Below are 17,364 nucleotides of genomic sequence, written 5' to 3' on the forward strand. Positions count from 1 at the left end.
GGGAACAACCTCCACCCCGAGTCTATAAAGCTACCAAATAAAAAGACACGATAAAATAAAACTTTCACAAAAAAGACACTTCGATGGCACAGACGATGGGATTGTGGTGGACAGACGCAGAAAGGAAGGAAGAAAGGAAATGGGGATGGTTTGAAGGGTTGCAAATCAGTTAGTTGGGGTCGAGGGGCCGCAGTTGAACCCGATGACATCACGGAAGGATGTACCATATGGTGGGGGGGGGGGCATTTAAATGAGTTTAAACTAATATTAAACTCTTGCCTGAGTTTACTCACAATTTGACATTTGCCTTTGTCGTTGAACACAAAGCTATTCTTAACGGGTGGCTACATTTATATGCCACTGGCATAAATAGATAAACAAGCCTACATTATTTATCGTAATAAATAATTGAATAAATAGTTTTTCAGACCAATTAAGTCAAACTGGATCATTTCCCGGGGCGGTTCGGAATCAGCGCGCTAAACAAAAACTGAATTGCCTCCTTAAATAAATACGATTTTAGTCCCGCTACATAGCGCCCCCTGTTTGCTAGCCGTCCGCCTACATGGTGCCCATCCGCAGTGCTAATTTGAAAAATTCAAGATGCCTCCTCCGTATCTCTGACTACAGAGGAGATGACTTGGCAAAGCGTATTCAATAATTCAACGCGAGGCGAGAACGTATATGCTTGTCTCATTTGAGACTGGGGTAAGTTGAGGGTTAGCCGCGTCGACTTTGCTGCAGCGTGCCAAACTACAAAGGCATTTCCTGCGGGCTGCAGCGAATACGGGAGTGAGATGCTGATGGAGGAGGGAGGGAAGGGGGGGTTGAGCTCTCTTACTTGGAGACAGCTGGCTTGTTTGTTGTTCAACTCCCACTGCCAGCACACGCTCGACGGCATTGCACCTTTAGATATTAAGACTTGAACATTAAATATGCATGCTTACACCGGTTATGGTTTTGTCTCGGGGGCACGACGGCGAGCAGGCAAACTCGCTTCCTCGTGTCCGCCGGCAGAGCAGCAAATCAACTCACACAAGCACTTGGCATGACACTTTTGATTTATTGATTGGTTTTGTAAATCATAAAAAAAAAGCTGTTTTATGTCAACAAAGCTGGCTTATGTCTGCCTCTAATCTCGAAATTATATTAAAAATGATGCAACCAGTAGTGGGGCGATTTATTCCCATTTATAATCATGAGGGCACGACCAATAAGGTTGTTGTCTTTTTGTTTCAACAAAAGTGTTAAGTGTCATTTTTTCTCTCTCACGCTCTTTCATTCTTAATTTTCCCCCCATCATAAATCAAGCAAACAACTCGTATTTCTCGTGTTTCTTTTCTCAAGTCGTCTGACTACTTCTTGGCCTCCAAATCCGTCATCCATTTTTAGCATTCTTAAAGCGTGAGTTTTCCGCCGTGGCTGCGAGAGCGCCGTTTGACACCCTGGCGCATAAAAACGCACATGTGAAAAACGCAGGAGGTGGCTGGGAAGCACTCTTAATCTGGCAACAATGCGAAAGTCACGTAAGAGAGGATTCCTTCGTGAACTCGCCAACCCCTTCCACGCTCCCCCTCCCCTCCCACACACACATACGCCAGGCGAAGGCTCGTAAACGCACATCAGGTACCGAGGTCGTGAAAGTCATTTTTGAACCGTTGGCAAGCCCCGCCCCCTTCGCCGTCCCTTTCCTCGCGGCGCTCATCTGCTCTAAAGCTGCAGGGTGGCTGACAGGCCCGTCGAGGGCTCTTGTCGCCGGCTGGATTAAGCGCGGATACAAAAAGAGGCTTATGGGCCGCAGGAAGCAATGACTCCTGAAAGAAAAGGAGGGGGGAGGGGGCGGGGACAATTAACTGGCTCACGAGTGGAGGCGGTCCTGTCAGAGGGCACCTGAGCCTGGTGTTGTTGAGAGGGACTAGGTCAATCCCCTAGTGACAACGAGGTCAGGGTCAGGGCACCGTTGGGTCAAACAGGTCAAAATACACACACACAAGCCACACACATTTTCTTCAGCCCGTGCAAGTTACTCCATCTAGTGGACTGATGTTTATTCATTTCGACCGCTCGCCACGCTCCGAAACATGAATCGCTCCGCCGGGATTCACGCCATCAGTTAAAAGCAAGTTGCGGGTTTAGGTCCAGCGGCCATCTGTTGGCAAGTGACGCTAATCCCGTAGCGTGATGGGGGGGCTGGCTGGAAACTGCCCCACCCAACCACCAGTCGCCCCTCCAAAGACTAGCGTCCCGTTGCGTGTGATCAATAGCGACATTGACCTGTTTTGCATGTGTGCAGCGGCGTGTTTGCATCACTACTGAGGGCTCACTCACTTGTGTTTGATCTGCATTAACCTCTTTTTATCTTTTTGACACCGCAATAATGCAGCCACTGAGGTGAACATTGATTTTATTGGGGGCTCGTAGCACTGATGAGCGGCTTACAACCCCACGCCGTGTGCAAAAAGGCTTTCCTTTGAATTACAAAACTGATCAACTGTCATCTTTTTTTTTTTTTTATCGAACCAAGCTGGATGATCTCATTGAATTGTTTAACGAATCAACCGCACTTGTTTATATCCTGTCCCCTTCTAAAGGAGAAATACAGGAAATGGAACTTTTTTTTCCCCCTGTTCCGCACAATCACAATGTTGACGTGACCTTGAGCCTTTGGATTATTTTACATGACATCATTGCATTGAGACAAGGACATTCGGTTTTCATCAGTGTAGGCTTTATTGGTGTAATATGATTATGATGTTAAAATGTAAAAAAAAAAAATGTTCATCGCCTTTTAACTGCAGCTGCCATATCCGCTCTACTTGGCCTATTTACTGGAATATTTATAAATGTCACCGGGGACTTTTTTGTCGGCTCGTGTTGAAAAGGGGAAAACAATAGTACTAATCCTTTCTTTCGTTCGTCTTTCCCCCCCCCCCCCCCCACCACACAAGGGCTTCTTCCGGAGAAGCATCCAGAAGAACATGGTGTACACTTGTCATCGCGAGAAGAACTGCATCATCAACAAAGTCACCCGAAATCGCTGCCAGTACTGTCGGCTTCAGAAGTGCCTGGAAGTCGGAATGTCCAAGGAGTGTGAGTACACGATGACCCGCTGACACATCTGGCTCGCAGGGGAGAGGGATTTGTCGTTGACATGGGTTTGCGTTCATTAGCTGACACCCACGTCGCTCACCAGCCCCACCCATACACTTAATAATAATATTTAAATTAATACCTTTCAAGGTCAAATGAAGTTTACTAGCAAAAGTGCATTTCAAGTTCACCCTGAAATTCATCCCAACATCCCATAATGCTCCGGTTGGAATGAACACGCCTCGCCGAGAATATTCAGTGTAAACGTGATGCAGTCTGGCAGTCACCGTCAGGGTGACGCCAGGCTTGGCAGGCCGCTGATGAATATGTTCTCACCTGCCGAGAGCGGCTGAGCAGGCGTGTAATGGGGGGGGGGGGTTGTGTGACAACACACACATCCACATCTCGACCCGATGAAATAATTGTCTGAGGTGTGATCAACAGAGAGCTGATGACATTTTATACATGACCCCAATGTGTGTGCACCACCCATTTGTACTGATTAACACACTTCAATTCTAATCAGCTTACAACTCAGGGGTGTCAAAGATTGTAGTCATAGTTTTTTGGAGGACCATTATTACTGTCGATTAATTATAATTCATGTATATATAGGCTACACAACAAACTGATGACTTACTAGTTTTGAAATCAATAAGAACTTTTTAGATTTTTAAAAAGACAAATGGTATTTATTTTTTTTGCAATATCTCTATTTTTAAAAAGGGAAGACAATTTGCAATTGTAGCATTGACACAAAGATGCACAATTTGTCTTTGCGGGCCAAATATGATCACACTGTGGGCCAAATTTGGCCTGCGGGCCAGAATTTGACACCACTCCCTTACATGGTCATTTTCCCATCTTCCCTGTGCTATTTAGCTCGTTTCTCTGTCACATTGTGGGCGAGGGCACTCCCCATGCCACCGCTCTGTGGCTTACAGTAAAAGAAGTTATCCTCTGAGCTACTTACCTTTGAATGGGGCCATTAATCATGGTTAGAAGGAGCTCAGCAGCCAGCTTGCTCTCAAATGGAGCTAGAGAGCCACCTAGTGGTGGATTTTTCTGTCCACGGCTCAAATTGAGATCTGAAATAGAAACAAGATTGCTTGGTTGATTTCAACTGCCTTTTGTGTTCGCCTTTTTTTTTTTTGGTCACTTATTGTAAATTGTGCAGATTGCTTATCCCGTGTCCTCAGCAGTGACTTTGGCAAGTGAATTTGGGGTGGTGAGGAAGGAGAGGCATGCCATCTGGGCACAGTAGGGAGTCTCGATCTGTCTCTGCCTGTCACGCACACATTAACGCACTTCACGTTGCACACGCACAAATAAAAAGGTGTCTATGAATAAAGATATCGCTTCAAACGGCTCAAGGCGGCACAGGTTCGCTGACAATGCCCCCCCTCCACTCCTCGAGCACAGAAGGTGAAGCTCCTGCGAGAGCCAGGGGACGTCTGGGTGACCTTGTGTCCGACGGCAGACAGCTCCAGACGACAGCGCCAGGCCTGTGGCCAGGTGGCCGTGCCAAAGAGAGCAGAATTGGAGGAGGGGGTGTCAAATAAAATTTTTAAAAAATCACTATTATGGGATTGGCATGACTGCCTTTCATCATTAAAGAAAAATCATTATTATTAATTTTTTTTTTATTCCCCTTCACAAAATGGCATTTTTCAGCCTACTGAATGCGTGAGAAGAAACCTCGCGAGCTTTGGAGGATAAAGAGAGGGAAAGTTTCATCATTGTCAGCGCACTGCGGGAACATTGACATTTTTATCTTTTCATTGAATTTAATCTGCGTGATGGACGAGCTGCCAGCGCTTTAATTTTCCCCTCACTCGAATTATCCCCGTCTGCACACCTCTCACTGTCGCACACATATAGACACACACACGAGCGCTAACAGGAATTGTCTATTAACTAAAGGCTCAGGCAAGATTCGCATCAGAACAAATGACGGAATGATGGCTGTGCGTGCGTTAGCGCATTCCGTCCTCGGCAGCTACTGTAAATCATTTCCGCCACAAAAAGTCCTTATGCATAAAGTTTCTCTATTAGCATTGTTAATTTCATACGATGTATTGCTCGCACTGGCAAAAAAAAATGGGAAACAATAGGCCATATTTCTTTCATTCCCGCCTTCCTCCTCAAGTTATTGCACGTGGCAATTCAGCGTGACAGATTGCCAGTCAGTCCTAATAGTTCTTTAATGACTTCATTAAATTGTGTTGTGCGGCTTATGATGGCGCCGCCAATTTGTCAGCGCGGGTAATGTCCGTGCGCACTAAGGGCTGCCCCACTTTAATTTGGGAATTAATTGGACATTGAGGCTGTTGACCCAAATTTGGTTTGCGCGCTTTTCTCCATTTTTATGTAACCGGGGAGCAGGGATGATCTTTAAAAGCGGAATTACAATAAGATACACAGCACCGAATAATGAGAGTCGTACCCGCCTTCGTGTTCTTCCTGGCGGGCTGATGAACGAGTCGCGGCACAGATGAGCGCTTTCCTCCGTGGCCCCGGGCCAGGCCCTTCTGTCACTGATCTCCCATCGGCCCCAATGTTCTGCCCCTTAACAATCAAGGTTAGGATTAAATCTGATCCAAGGTCATCAAATTTAGCTTCCTGGAGGGCAGAAGATACAAACCTGATTCACTCAAATGATTCTATCTTGCGGTGAATATACTGTAAGTCTGTTACCATTGGCACCCGCCGTCACATTAAGAGCGAGGCGCTGGAAGGCTTTAGCCGCTCTCGCCTCCAAAAGCCAACCCTTGGAAAACCATTAGAGGCGGGATATTTGTCATATCATGTTATTAGATTAGCCGGCACCCACTAATGAAAGCTGTGGTGATTTGTCAGCTTTATGGATAGCTTCATCCTCCAGCACTATTTATCAAGCAGCACCCAAACCACCCACGCACAGGCTAAGCTTCACCACGTTCTGGACGCCTTGGGGTAGGGGGGGGTGTAATGGGATTCCAATGCTAAACACCCTATCTCGTGTTTTTGGCCCTCTAGGGTGCACGCCGCTCATAATTTCTCCCTGTTTTTTTTCTGAAGCTGTTAGAAACGACCGGAACAAGAAGAAGAAGGACGAAAAGAAGCAGGAATGTACGGAAAGCTACGTGCTGAGTCCCGACACGGAGCAGATGATTGACAGGGTGCGCAAGGCCCACAAGGAAACGTTCCCTTCCCTCTGCCAGCTCGGCAAATACACTACGGTCGGTCACGTGACGCCGGAGATGTCGTAATAAGTGCGAGCGTGGAATTAATTGTTGTATTTATGTCCGGATAGAACAACAGCTCAGAGCGACGCGTGTCCTTGGACGTGGACCTCTGGGACAAGTTCAGCGAGCTGTCCACCAAATGTATCATCAAGACGGTGGAATTCGCCAAGCAGCTTCCCGGCTTCACCACGCTCACCATCGCCGATCAGATCACCCTGCTCAAAGCCGCCTGTCTGGACATCCTGGTGAGGACGACAGCCTGCGACTGGCTGATGAGCGCACGTTTGAAATATTCATGATCCTCAATGTCAGGCTGTCCTACTTTGAACCTCATTCAAAGCTCTGTCCCCCGCGTCCACAGATACTCCGGATCTGTACGCGCTACACGCCAGAGCAAGACACCATGACCTTCTCAGACGGACTCACGCTAAACCGAACCCAGATGCACAACGCCGGCTTTGGACCGCTCACCGACCTGGTCTTCGCCTTCGCCAACCAGCTGATCCCTCTGGAGATGGACGATGCTGAGACCGGGCTACTCAGCGCCATCTGCCTGCTGTGTGGTGGTACGCGACATTCACCCAAGACATCGCAGATCTGGTGGCCTTCTGGAGACACGACCAATTTGTTTTTCCTGGACAGATCGTCAGGATCTGGAACAAGCAGAGAAGGTGGACGTCCTGCAGGAACCTCTCCTGGAGGCACTGAAGATCTATGTGAGGAAGAGGAGGCCACACAAACCGCACATGTTCCCCAAGATGCTGATGAAGATCACCGATTTGAGGAGCATCAGCGCTAAAGGTGCGTACCCAACATGAGGGATGCCTCAATCCTGCTTTTAATTTTATTTTATTTCATTTAATTTTATTTTATTTTCAATAGGTGCTGAGCGTGTCATCACGCTAAAGATGGAGATCCCGGGCTCCATGCCTCCCCTCATCCAGGAGATGCTGGAGAACTCCGAGGGCCTGGAGAGCGGCGCCTCGGGGGGCCGTCCCTGCGCCACTCCGCCGGGCAGCTGCAGCCCCAGTCTGTCCCCGAGCTCCGCCCAAAGCAGTCCAGCCACACAATCGCCGTAGTAACGGCCCACGTTGGGGTTTTTGTTTTTGTTTGTTTTCACACACGCCGGTCAGTCAGAGAAGGTGTGAAGGAGAAGTCCTTGACTGATGCCAGATGGAGACCTCCCCCCTGGTCTGCTTTGCCTCGTGTGAGGGGAGGTACGGCCGGGGGATCGCCGCGCCACCTCCCAGAGACAACACCGTAAACTCTGCTGATGATACCCCCCCCCCTCCCTCCCATCCTCCCACCGCTGCTCCTCCATCTTTCTCCAGAAGGCTGTTGGAAAGTCGCCTGAAGCAGCACAGGAAGTGAGAGCAGCCAGGATGGGATGTGACAGACTTTTGGACAGATTTGACCAACACCAGACACTTTTTTTTTTTTTTTCGTTGTTGTTGTCGTTGCTGTTGAAGATGCAGACTACAAGCTCGGGACTTGTCAAAAGACCCTCCTCCTCTTCTGCCTCCTTCTTCCACCTCAGAGACTCTGGGTCTTTTCTCTTTTCCCAGCTTCAAAAAATAAAAAAAATAAAACAGATTTCGTACACAGATATATATAAATATATAGAAAAGTTCAGGAATTATCGTGATTGAATGGGAGGCCGTAACGAGGGCGTGTTTTCTGAGATTACAGATTGTTGTACTCCCCTCACTGTTTTACCCATCATGGGAGGAAAAAAAATAGTTTGCTCACACGTGTACATTATTCTAATTAACAAAAAAAAAAAAGCAAAAGAGAATGACATTTCCTTCCAGTCCTCAGATGACGACACACACATACACACATACAAACACGCACACACTAATATGCACAGAAAACAAGTTGCAATGAGCATCTCTTCCTATTCTTCCAGGTTCTTTCTTATTTTATTGCCTCCAGGAACATGGAAACAAATGATTGTATGAACTCGGTTGTATGATATGGTCACAGGTCCTTTCAAGAAATCCAATTAATGAAGATTCATTATTAAGGTTAAGTAGCCTTTTGAGTTTGTGTATATAAGCTGTATTAATTTCTTTAAAACTATGAAGAGTTTTAGGCTTCACATGATTTGTTTTTTAAAGAATACCTTTTATGTGTTTTGTTCATGGGTTTGTGATTCAAGAAAAAAATACATTTTGAGCACACTTTACTGAAGGAATTTCTTTCATGTTGTGTCCTACTAAATACTGGACAGACCCTTAACACCCCCACCCCCCACACACACACACACTCCACATCACTGGCTGTCCACAATGTGGTATTCACAAACATCCCTTTGCGTGTGTGTTCATAACAGTAGCACTCCAGCATTTTTTGGGCCATGTAGCAGAAACAAATGTGGTGGTTTCTTTTGCTCTTGAAAAAAAAAAAACAACAACATGGATGCCACTTGTAGCTTTTCAGGCTCAGGTTTGCAGCTTCAGAGTTCAAATGTGAAGAGTGGTGGACTGTACACACTGTATTGAAAACCCAAGGGAGTCTCACTTATCGCTGATTTGCGTCAGTGGTGCAAGGGTAGGGAACTTTTTTCTGATGCAGTGGTGCCTTGAGAGGGTTTCTTTTCTAGAATTGGCTGGTTAAAATGTTCCCACAGGGCATAGGTTCCCTACCCCTGCTATAGTGGGTGTCCAAAGACTCCATTAAAGTCCCGATACCTGATTTGTACCCCCTCAAGAATGACTTTTTAACCAACCCTGCACCCTGTGATCACTTTACGCCAAAACGCCTTCACTTCCATCATGATTAGATTATCATTACTGTACACACACACGCACGCCAACGTCTCAGGAAGGAATCATTTTGTATGCTTGGCCTGTCCTTTGTATATGTTCTGTACTGCACTCCCCTCCATCACACACAGACTCTGCTACTGAGCCCTGATATTTTCCTTCAGTCACACATAAGAAAAACTGAAAGCGACCCAGCGACATCCATATGGTCCAAGCTGCTTCCCTCGACATGCAGGACTGCCCGAAAAAGAGCGTGCAACTTGACTCTGTGGCTTATCTGGATTACTACAGAAATATGGAATATGTTGCATTTTTTTGTCAAGATTATCAAGCGATTTGGGGGGTAAAAGAAGAAAGAAAATTTTAAAAAATATGAAAAAAATATAAATAAAATAAAACCAACATTTAATAATAATACAATGTTTGTGTGGTCAGTGTGTGTCAGAAATGTGTATTTTCTTCTTTCAACAACTCCTTCAATGCTTTTTTTCCCCCTTCCAACCCCATTCACTTGATTAAAAGTACAAATCATTTGGCTAAATTGTGTTTACATTCATGCATTCATTCAGTCATTTGAAATGGTAAAATTGCTCTCTGGGTGAGATCAGTTTTATCTTTATTTATATCTGTAATCTTGTCGTAACAATCTAAATATTGTGCATAGATGCGTCACGCCCTTTATACGTCACGTCCTTTAAAAAAAAAGACTCATTTGACGGGCCCCGCCTACCAGATAGAGTGGCGTTTTGACCAATCAGAGTCCTTCGCGCGGAATTTCAAATGTTTTGAAATGATTGCGCTATAAGACAAGGGTTATCCCTCCGCGGAATTTGTAAACAATATAGTTCTTTTCTTCAAAGAACGATTGAATATTAGAAAGACTACCTAAAAAGCTTTTAAATTAATTTGTTAAAAACAATCATTCTCTAAATCACCACGATACATACGTTGGCATGTTATATTGATGTTAAGATTGCGTTTTGTACAGACAGGCGGAGGGATACTCCAGCTTCGCTCAGAAAAAAAGAAAACCGGTGCATGCTTCGTAGTAAGTAGTTTTGCGTTAGCTACGCGTGGTTAACCTGTTTGGGTTTAGTCTCGTTTTGTAATGATATTAGTATTTTACTAAACATTTATTTGCGGAACAACCCCCGTGTGTACGTGTATGGATTTTCCGAGGTCGACGTGTAATTAAAAGAATCCAGGTAAGCCTACTTTTTATTATTTATTAAATATACCATGGCTGACGAAGTTGACGAGTATCACTTATTGTCTTTCTGCTAATATTTTATAAACCATTTTTGATTTAAATTGCCTGTTGAAGATTCTGTGCGAGATGTAGAGCGATGTTTCGAATTGAAGCAAATAATTCCTAACACGTACAATAATGTACACGAGGCTATAATTCGCTCGATGATTGTTCATTTGTTTGTGTTATTTGGTGTTTCCCCAATTAGCTCAGGTTTTGTTTAACGATTACAAATGTCTTTCTCTCGGTTAAAGGTAACGTTGCCAGAATGCCACTACATGGAAAGATAGTCGTGGTTAAGCGGACTGGAGGAGATGGCACTGAATTTCCTCTTACTGCATCGTGCTTGTTTGGAAGGTGAGCTCAAATGCACAATTTGTTGATTATTTATTGTACTGTACCATTCATTTTATGTTATTTCGAAACATGATTTCAGTATCATTCAAAATAATCGTGATTTTTTTTTCATAATTACCTCAAGTTTCCAACTTTATAAATATTGCCAAGTCCTTTATGTAGTTTGACTTATTTTTTTCAACGCGTCCATTTTGCAACAGGAAAGCTGACTGTGACATTCGTATTCAGCTTCCCCAAGTCTCTAAGGAACACTGCAGAATTGATTTGAATGAAAATAAAGAGGTAACACAAGCGACACTGAACGTGCATGCCTGGGCTTTTGTTGTTGTTGAATTTGAAATTATTCTCAATACATCTTATTTCATTCCTCATTGAATTGGGGTCCTAATGTTAAAAATAAGCATTTTAATTTTTCCTTTGTTTCTCCTAGGTTATTTTAACCAATCTGAGCTCAGTGAACCCGACCCGTGTCAACGGGGAGGCGCTACAAAAGCCTGAGCGTTTAAAGGGTGGAGATGTCATAACCATTGTCGATCGTTCTTTCAGGTGAGTTATGCAGAATGGTGGCATACATATTTCAACGCCTTATCATTCTTTTGTTTTTGTGCCTGCGTCTGTTTAAGTACTCGCTGAGCCTGCGGCTATGATTGTACCTTAAAATGTTGGCCATTATTTAAATCTCCAGGAACTCACTTTTTAAACTGTGTATCGTGTGATTTGGCAAGTAGCCACAAGGTGGCGCAAATGCCCTGGCAAACAACATTACAAAGCAGCAAAGTCCAAATGGATAACGGATGGTCTATACTGAATGCATTTTAATTTCAGGTTTGAGTACGCTCCGCCTCCCACACCGAAGAAATTTGCCAAAGGGAGCAAACCCGGAACCCCCAACCCCCATCTAAAAGATGGAACCAACCGCGGCATCCAGCGGTCACTGGAGCAGGCTAAGGGGGAGGACCCCAAGGGAGATGGTAAAGTGCAGCAAAGCAAGACGGCGTCTCCTTTTAGTGATCTCTATCAAATGATCAGAAAATCTCTGGATGTTAAGACCCCTCAGAAATCTTCCGCCACCTTCCTCCAGACCCCGAGAAATAGCAATGTTTCCACAAATCAAAACACATCAACGGTGGCCGAGGCCGAAGTCTCTAATGGCGAAGCCACAGCAGAGACTAAGAGTACGATTGTCACCCCGATGTCTGACAAAAAGCGTAAGAGTTGCCCTCGGGTTCTTGTCTCTGATGTGGTGACTCCAGGTACAGAAAATCTCAAGTCTGAAGTGAGCTCGCTGCAGACGGGTCAGAATGTCAATACTCAGAAGTTGAGAAGCAGTGACGCGGTTCAGCAAATTTGTACTCCAACACCCAAGTCGCCTATGAGACGTAGGAGTAAGGAAGTCACACCGACCCAGCATGACGAAGTGATGCCGAGTCCACGAAACAAAAATTCACCACGAACCACTGGAAAAGGTAATCGTTATATTATTGACAATTTATCCCCCCACCCCGATCAAACTGATATTCATTCAATTTGTTTTTATTCTTCAAGGAGTCCCAAGAAAACGCAAAAGTGAAGAGCTTTTGCTCGATCTGCCGGCATCACGGATGAAAAAGAAACGCGTTTCTTTTGGAAGCTCCCTTGTTCCCGAGTTGTTTGACAAAAAATTGCCCCCCGATTCTCCCTTGCGTAAAGGCGAGAATCCAAGAAGAAGCTTCTGTCTTGCTCAAGCCAAACAATCACTGCTGAGACGAGCGTCAGTCATCGGCCTGCCAAATGTGAGACTCTTGTGGTTGAACCTTAAAATGTGCATTGTGCGGGTTTTTTTTTAATGTTTTTTTTTTTTGACAATCCATTTTTTTTCTTTTTTTGCAGGGGGCTGAAAGTCGTGCAAAGAAGAGCTCTAGATCTCCTAAAACGCCTGTCAAAAACTCTCCAAAGGGAAAATCCCCATCCTCCAAAGAGCCATCTGCTTTAAAGAAGACTCCAAAACCCAGGACACCTTCTCCTCGTAGTACACCTTCTCCTCGTAGTAAGTCGCCAAATTCGGCCCAGGCTTCTTCAAAAGAGAAATCTCCCTCTGTGAAGTCACCAAAACCCAACACACCGACCTCCGGCAACAAATTGGAAACGCCTTTGCCCAAGGGCTCAACTAACAAGGAAACACGCACCAGTGTGAAAAGGATGTCCCCCAGGCCTACCCCTCAGGAAAATGTCAACCAAAAAACACCCCAGGGCTCCCAAAAGAAGCTTCCATCCTTGAAAGGACGGTTTTCTGTGTCTCGCATCAAAACCCCGTCACCGATTGCCGAAGACGCCGCCGCCAGTGATCCGGTGCAGTCTGTCACGGCGACACCCAAAATCCCTTTGAGAAGGAAGAGCATGAAGAGAAAGTCATGCAAGACTCCCTTGACTAACAGTGCCATTAAATTCTTAAGAAGAAGCGGCATTTCCCGAGCATCGCTGAAAGGTATCGCTAACTTGCATTAAAAACGAAAACATGATGATGATGGCATCAAAATAACTTGCTGGCAGAGTACAGGAAAAACAACTTACTGTTTTATTTACATTATAACGTTTTTTTTCCCCCCTCATCAAATCTTTTCCACATTTTTTTCCTCATTTCAGCTCCAATGTCTTGGGCTGACACTGTCAAGTTCGGCCGCGCCAAAGTTCAAGCGCCCGTGCCTGTTAGAAATGCAGTCACAAGTACTGTCACGACAAAAAGGATTGCGAAGAAGACGGCGGCCACAGCACAGGTAAATTTACTGTCCAAGCAAAGCACGGTTATCTTTTCATGCGCTGACTATAGTGTGACTTTCGAAGACTCCGCTAAGAAAGCAGCCGGGCCATGCGAGCACCGGACATGCCGACTCGCCTGCTACCTTTGTTGTGGGCCGAGCGTTCACGCAGAAAGTTCCGCACCCAGTTGCCGCTGCACCAAAGGTCATCTTCAACACGGCAATCTCAAGGGAAAAAATGAATACGGATGAGGATTTGTCAGGTAATTACATTCTTACGCCTGGTCTTGTTTTCTTGGGCCTCCATTTTATATACCATGTTTTGTTTTAGGAATCTCGGAAATGTTTAAAACGCCTTCAAAAGAGGGCAAGAGAAGATCGGAAGTCAACCGTAGCAGCTCCGTGACGGCTCCATTGATACTTAATGAACAACCTGGATTCGATCCTTCTGTGTTGAACACTCCCGAGGAGCCAGGTAAGGTTTCCACTTTGACCGAATGTGAACTTTGAACAAGTGGGAGGAGAAAAAAAAAAGTCACGACTCGACCCATTTCCAGGTGAGATGGCCGTGTCGCCGCTCTCTCTCGGATCGACGGTAAAAGTGGGCCGATACAACAAAGAGGCGGTGAAACGCCTACTTAATGGCAGTCAAGACTCCAGCTTCATCAGTGGTGCCTCATCTATGGAGATGATGACCGATTTTGCCGAACAGCCAAGCACCGAAATGAAGACGAGTGCCGTAACAACCCCGAAGCAGAAGTTGCAGCTCCCAGAGTGTCTCACAGGTGTGAGGAGACTCCTGAAGACCCCAAAACAGAAGGCTGAACCTCTGGAGGATCTGAGAGGGAACCTCCTGAAAACACCAAAGCAGAAGAAAGCTGAGCAACAAGAATGCTTCACTGGAGTCAGAAGAATTTTCACCACTCCAAAACAGAGTGAAGCCAATGACCTACAAGAGAAAGTCCTCAAAACAGAAGTTGCCGATGCTTCCTTCAGTGGGGTGGTAAACCTGCCGGAGACACCGACGAAAGCCTTGCTGGAGCTACCAGCGACAGCTGAAGAAATTCAAGAGCCGTCAACTCTTAAAGTGACCAGCTCCCCTGCGGAATGCCTCTCGGCTAGCAAGAGAATCATGAAAACACAGAGGCAAAGACACGCTCCCGTTGAAGGCCCCCTCGGAATCGACAGGCTCATGAAGACTCCCAAAGTGCGAAGTGAACCGGTGGATGAGCACTTTGGCATCAAGCGGCTCATGAGGTCACCCAGACTGCGGGGTATTGATCCCGTGGAGGACTTTGAGGGGCTTCAAGAGCTCATGGAGGAACCTGCTGAGGTGAAGGATGGAATGAGGGACAGAACTTGGAGTGATATCTGGCCGCATGCATTGCTAATGTCTCCATTTTATGCATCTCTTACAGTTTAGAGATCAGCTTGCGAGTCGTGAGATGGACGTAGCAGAAGGTACGGTACTTTCTGTCCAAGCACAGGACAACAGTTCAGCAGGTGTGAGCGCTTGTCAAACGGACATCACAAAAGGTACGGCACGTCATAATCATAAAATTGACTCGGACAAATTAAAGAAGTCTAATATTTTCCACCCCCATCTTGTTTTAGCAGAGATACCTGAGATTTTAGCAGCGGTTCCAACCGTTAGTTGTGAGTCTTCTGAAGTTTCCGGAGTGACGGAAATGGACACGGCCTCCATCGACTCAACCAAACCCAAGAAACCTGTCCGTGGCAGAAGAGCCAAAGCGGCAGAACTGGTGATGGTGGAACCATCTCAGGAACCTGTTGTCTCTGCTCCTGTCAGAGGAAGAAGGGGGAGAAAAGTAGAGCCAACTGAACCACCCGCTGAAGAACCGAAAGCTGCCCCCAAGCCTAGAAGAGGAAGATATGCTAAAGAAATCGAGGCTGCCGCCGAAGCTTTGCCAGAGCCCAAAGGTGAGCCTACGTTGCATTATCATTCATGAGCTAACATGTTTTTTTTCCTTAAGTTAAATTACGCCGATGTTTCTCATTTGCATTCACCAGGTTTAGATGTCAAGGAACTTAGTGATGACCAACCGGAGCAGATGGCAACTGAACACCATGAAACGAAAGCCATAAATTCCAATGAGAGTTTGCAACAAGTGGAGACTGCAGCAGAGGAAGACGTCCCTGTTGTTCAAAAGAAGTCTGTTCGGGGGAGAAGAGGCAAACCGGTGGAAGAAGAGGTCCTCTCTGCTCCAATCAGGGCCGTAAGAAAGACGAGAGCTCAAGCAACCGCGCCCACCGCGGGGAAGCAAACTACCAGAAGTAGGAAGACAAAGGCAGAAACTTGTGACGCTCTGCCTGAAATAGTGCCAGAGAAAGATGCGGTGACCGAAACTTCAGAAACTAACACCAGCCAAGAGGATTCCAAGACTCCCGCAGAGAACTCAATCGTGAAGCCTAGCCGGGGCAGGAAAATGAAGCAAGTGCCCATTGATCTAACCGAGCCAGGAGAAATATTTGACATGGAACAAGCTCCGCTACCAGCACCCACGAACAAAAAAGGAAGAGGCAGGAAAGTCATCGCTGAGACGGTTGAGCCAGAAGAACTCAAAGTCACCTCTGAGGAAACAGATACTCAGTCCAAGCCTCTTGCCAGAGGAACCAGAGGACGAAACGCCAAGCGCGAAAAAGAGCTCGAGCAGACTTCCATGGTAGCAGAGCCTGGAACCCTGCAGCGTACAAAAACTTTGAGGAGTGGCAGAAAGGTTGAGAAAAATGTTGATGGAGAAAATCTTAACCCAGTTGAAGCAGAAGCGCCACAGGCTTCTGAACCAGAGCAGATAAGTCAACCTGCTTCTGCAAAAACAAAACGAGCCGTGCGAAAACCAAAGCAAGCGGCACTTGAGCCTCCTCCCGCAGAAAAACAAGATGACCCAATTGAGACACCATCCAAAAAATCCCACAGAAGCAGCAGAGCAAAACCTGCCGAAGATGCTCCCAACTCAGAGGTGCCAGAAGATAAAACGGAAGATGAACACAAGCAACAAAGGGGGAGAAGAATAAAAACCAGTTTGAAAGATGACGTGAAACAAGCCGTTCCGGTTAAGAGAGTGCGACGAGGGCTGGCCTCTGCCTGCGAGGAGGCCCAAAAAGCTCCAGTGACAGTTCCAGAGTTAGCTCCAGCTTCAGTAGAACCAGTCAAAAGGGAGAGACGGCCAGTTGCTAAATCCTCAACAGAATTGGCTGCAATTGACAAAAAACAGTCACGTGCCACCAGCCATTCAAACGCCACTGTGCAAGAACCACAAAAAACAGTGAAATGGAACATGGAGGTCCAAGTCCAAGAGATCCCTAAAAGATCCACGAGAGTGGTCAGAGGCAAGAGGTCAAGCCCTGGTGTGCACACCGAGACGCAAAGCCAGAGTGAGTCTGAAAATGCGGATAAAACTGAAGATGACCTCCCAGAAAAAGCAGTGGAGCCTCAGCCTGCCAAGAGAGCTAGGCGAGGGGCAAAGGTCGCAGATGAGTCCCCCAGCAAGGTCAACACTGATGAGACGGAGGCTCAGCCGAAAAACAGAAGAGGAAGATCAGCTAAGAAATGAGTAAAAGCGGTAGAAATGAGCACCTCTGTTTAGAGCAATTTTTCAGAATGAGTTCTTTTTTTTTAACCTTAAGTCTGTTTTAGTTGGCACTATTATGTCTTATGTTGAATTTTTATGAGGAAAAGTTAAGCATTGTGTTTTGTTGTCGTTTTTAACAGCAGGGAATTTAATTAAATTACGTTTCAAGGGTATTTCTGTCATGACATGATTTTGAGCTGTGTTATAATTGTGGCAGAAAATAAAATTGCATTTTTGTGTATTTTATTCTGCTGTACAACGTCTTTCACTTGAGTTAGAGGTTTTCCACCTGTCAAGGCCCTCAAAGTGCTTCAAACTGGCTGAAGTATCTTCACAATGATCGAC

At 45.9% G+C, this 17,364-nt stretch overlaps 2 protein-coding genes across 8 annotated transcripts in view; both read left to right on the forward strand.

The window, feature by feature from the left end:
• Positions 1-8,780, forward strand: part of raraa (retinoic acid receptor, alpha a) — a 69,274-nt gene extending 60,494 nt beyond the window's left edge. For all 4 annotated transcript variants that reach the window (XM_037278461.1, XM_037278460.1, XM_037278462.1 and 1 more), the window contains 6 exons: positions 2,949-3,090; positions 6,151-6,311; positions 6,386-6,562; positions 6,679-6,883; positions 6,960-7,118; positions 7,200-8,780. In XM_037278461.1, the coding sequence (XP_037134356.1) occupies positions 2,949-3,090; positions 6,151-6,311; positions 6,386-6,562; positions 6,679-6,883; positions 6,960-7,118; positions 7,200-7,396 (1,041 nt within the window). In that variant the 3' untranslated portion in view covers positions 7,397-8,780. The remainder of the gene's footprint in view (positions 1-2,948; positions 3,091-6,150; positions 6,312-6,385; positions 6,563-6,678; positions 6,884-6,959; positions 7,119-7,199) is intronic.
• A 1,325-nt stretch (positions 8,781-10,105) lies between these two features.
• Positions 10,106-17,264, forward strand: mki67 (marker of proliferation Ki-67). Of its 4 annotated transcripts, XM_037278457.1 has the most exons (15): positions 10,107-10,290; positions 10,589-10,691; positions 10,892-10,973; positions 11,122-11,237; positions 11,517-11,662; positions 11,945-12,157; positions 12,237-12,463; positions 12,561-13,155; positions 13,314-13,444; positions 13,512-13,689; positions 13,758-13,901; positions 13,984-14,759; positions 14,845-14,962; positions 15,041-15,367; positions 15,458-17,264. In XM_037278457.1, the coding sequence occupies exons 2-15, from the start codon at positions 10,603-10,605 to the stop codon at positions 16,999-17,001; spliced, it is 4,686 nt and encodes a 1,561-aa protein (XP_037134352.1). In that variant the 5' UTR covers positions 10,107-10,290; positions 10,589-10,602; the 3' UTR covers positions 17,002-17,264. The 4 variants fall into 4 exon arrangements, with proteins under 4 accessions (XP_037134350.1, XP_037134351.1, XP_037134352.1 ...); XM_037278455.1 differs by having other exon boundaries at positions 10,106-10,290; positions 11,517-12,157; XM_037278456.1 differs by having other exon boundaries at positions 10,106-10,290; positions 11,517-12,157; positions 15,044-15,367.
• The last annotated feature ends 100 nt before the right edge of the window (positions 17,265-17,364 follow it).

Source organism: Syngnathus acus, chromosome 19 (assembly GCF_901709675.1).
Source record: "Syngnathus acus chromosome 19, fSynAcu1.2, whole genome shotgun sequence".
NCBI lineage: Eukaryota > Metazoa > Chordata > Actinopteri > Syngnathiformes > Syngnathidae > Syngnathus > Syngnathus acus.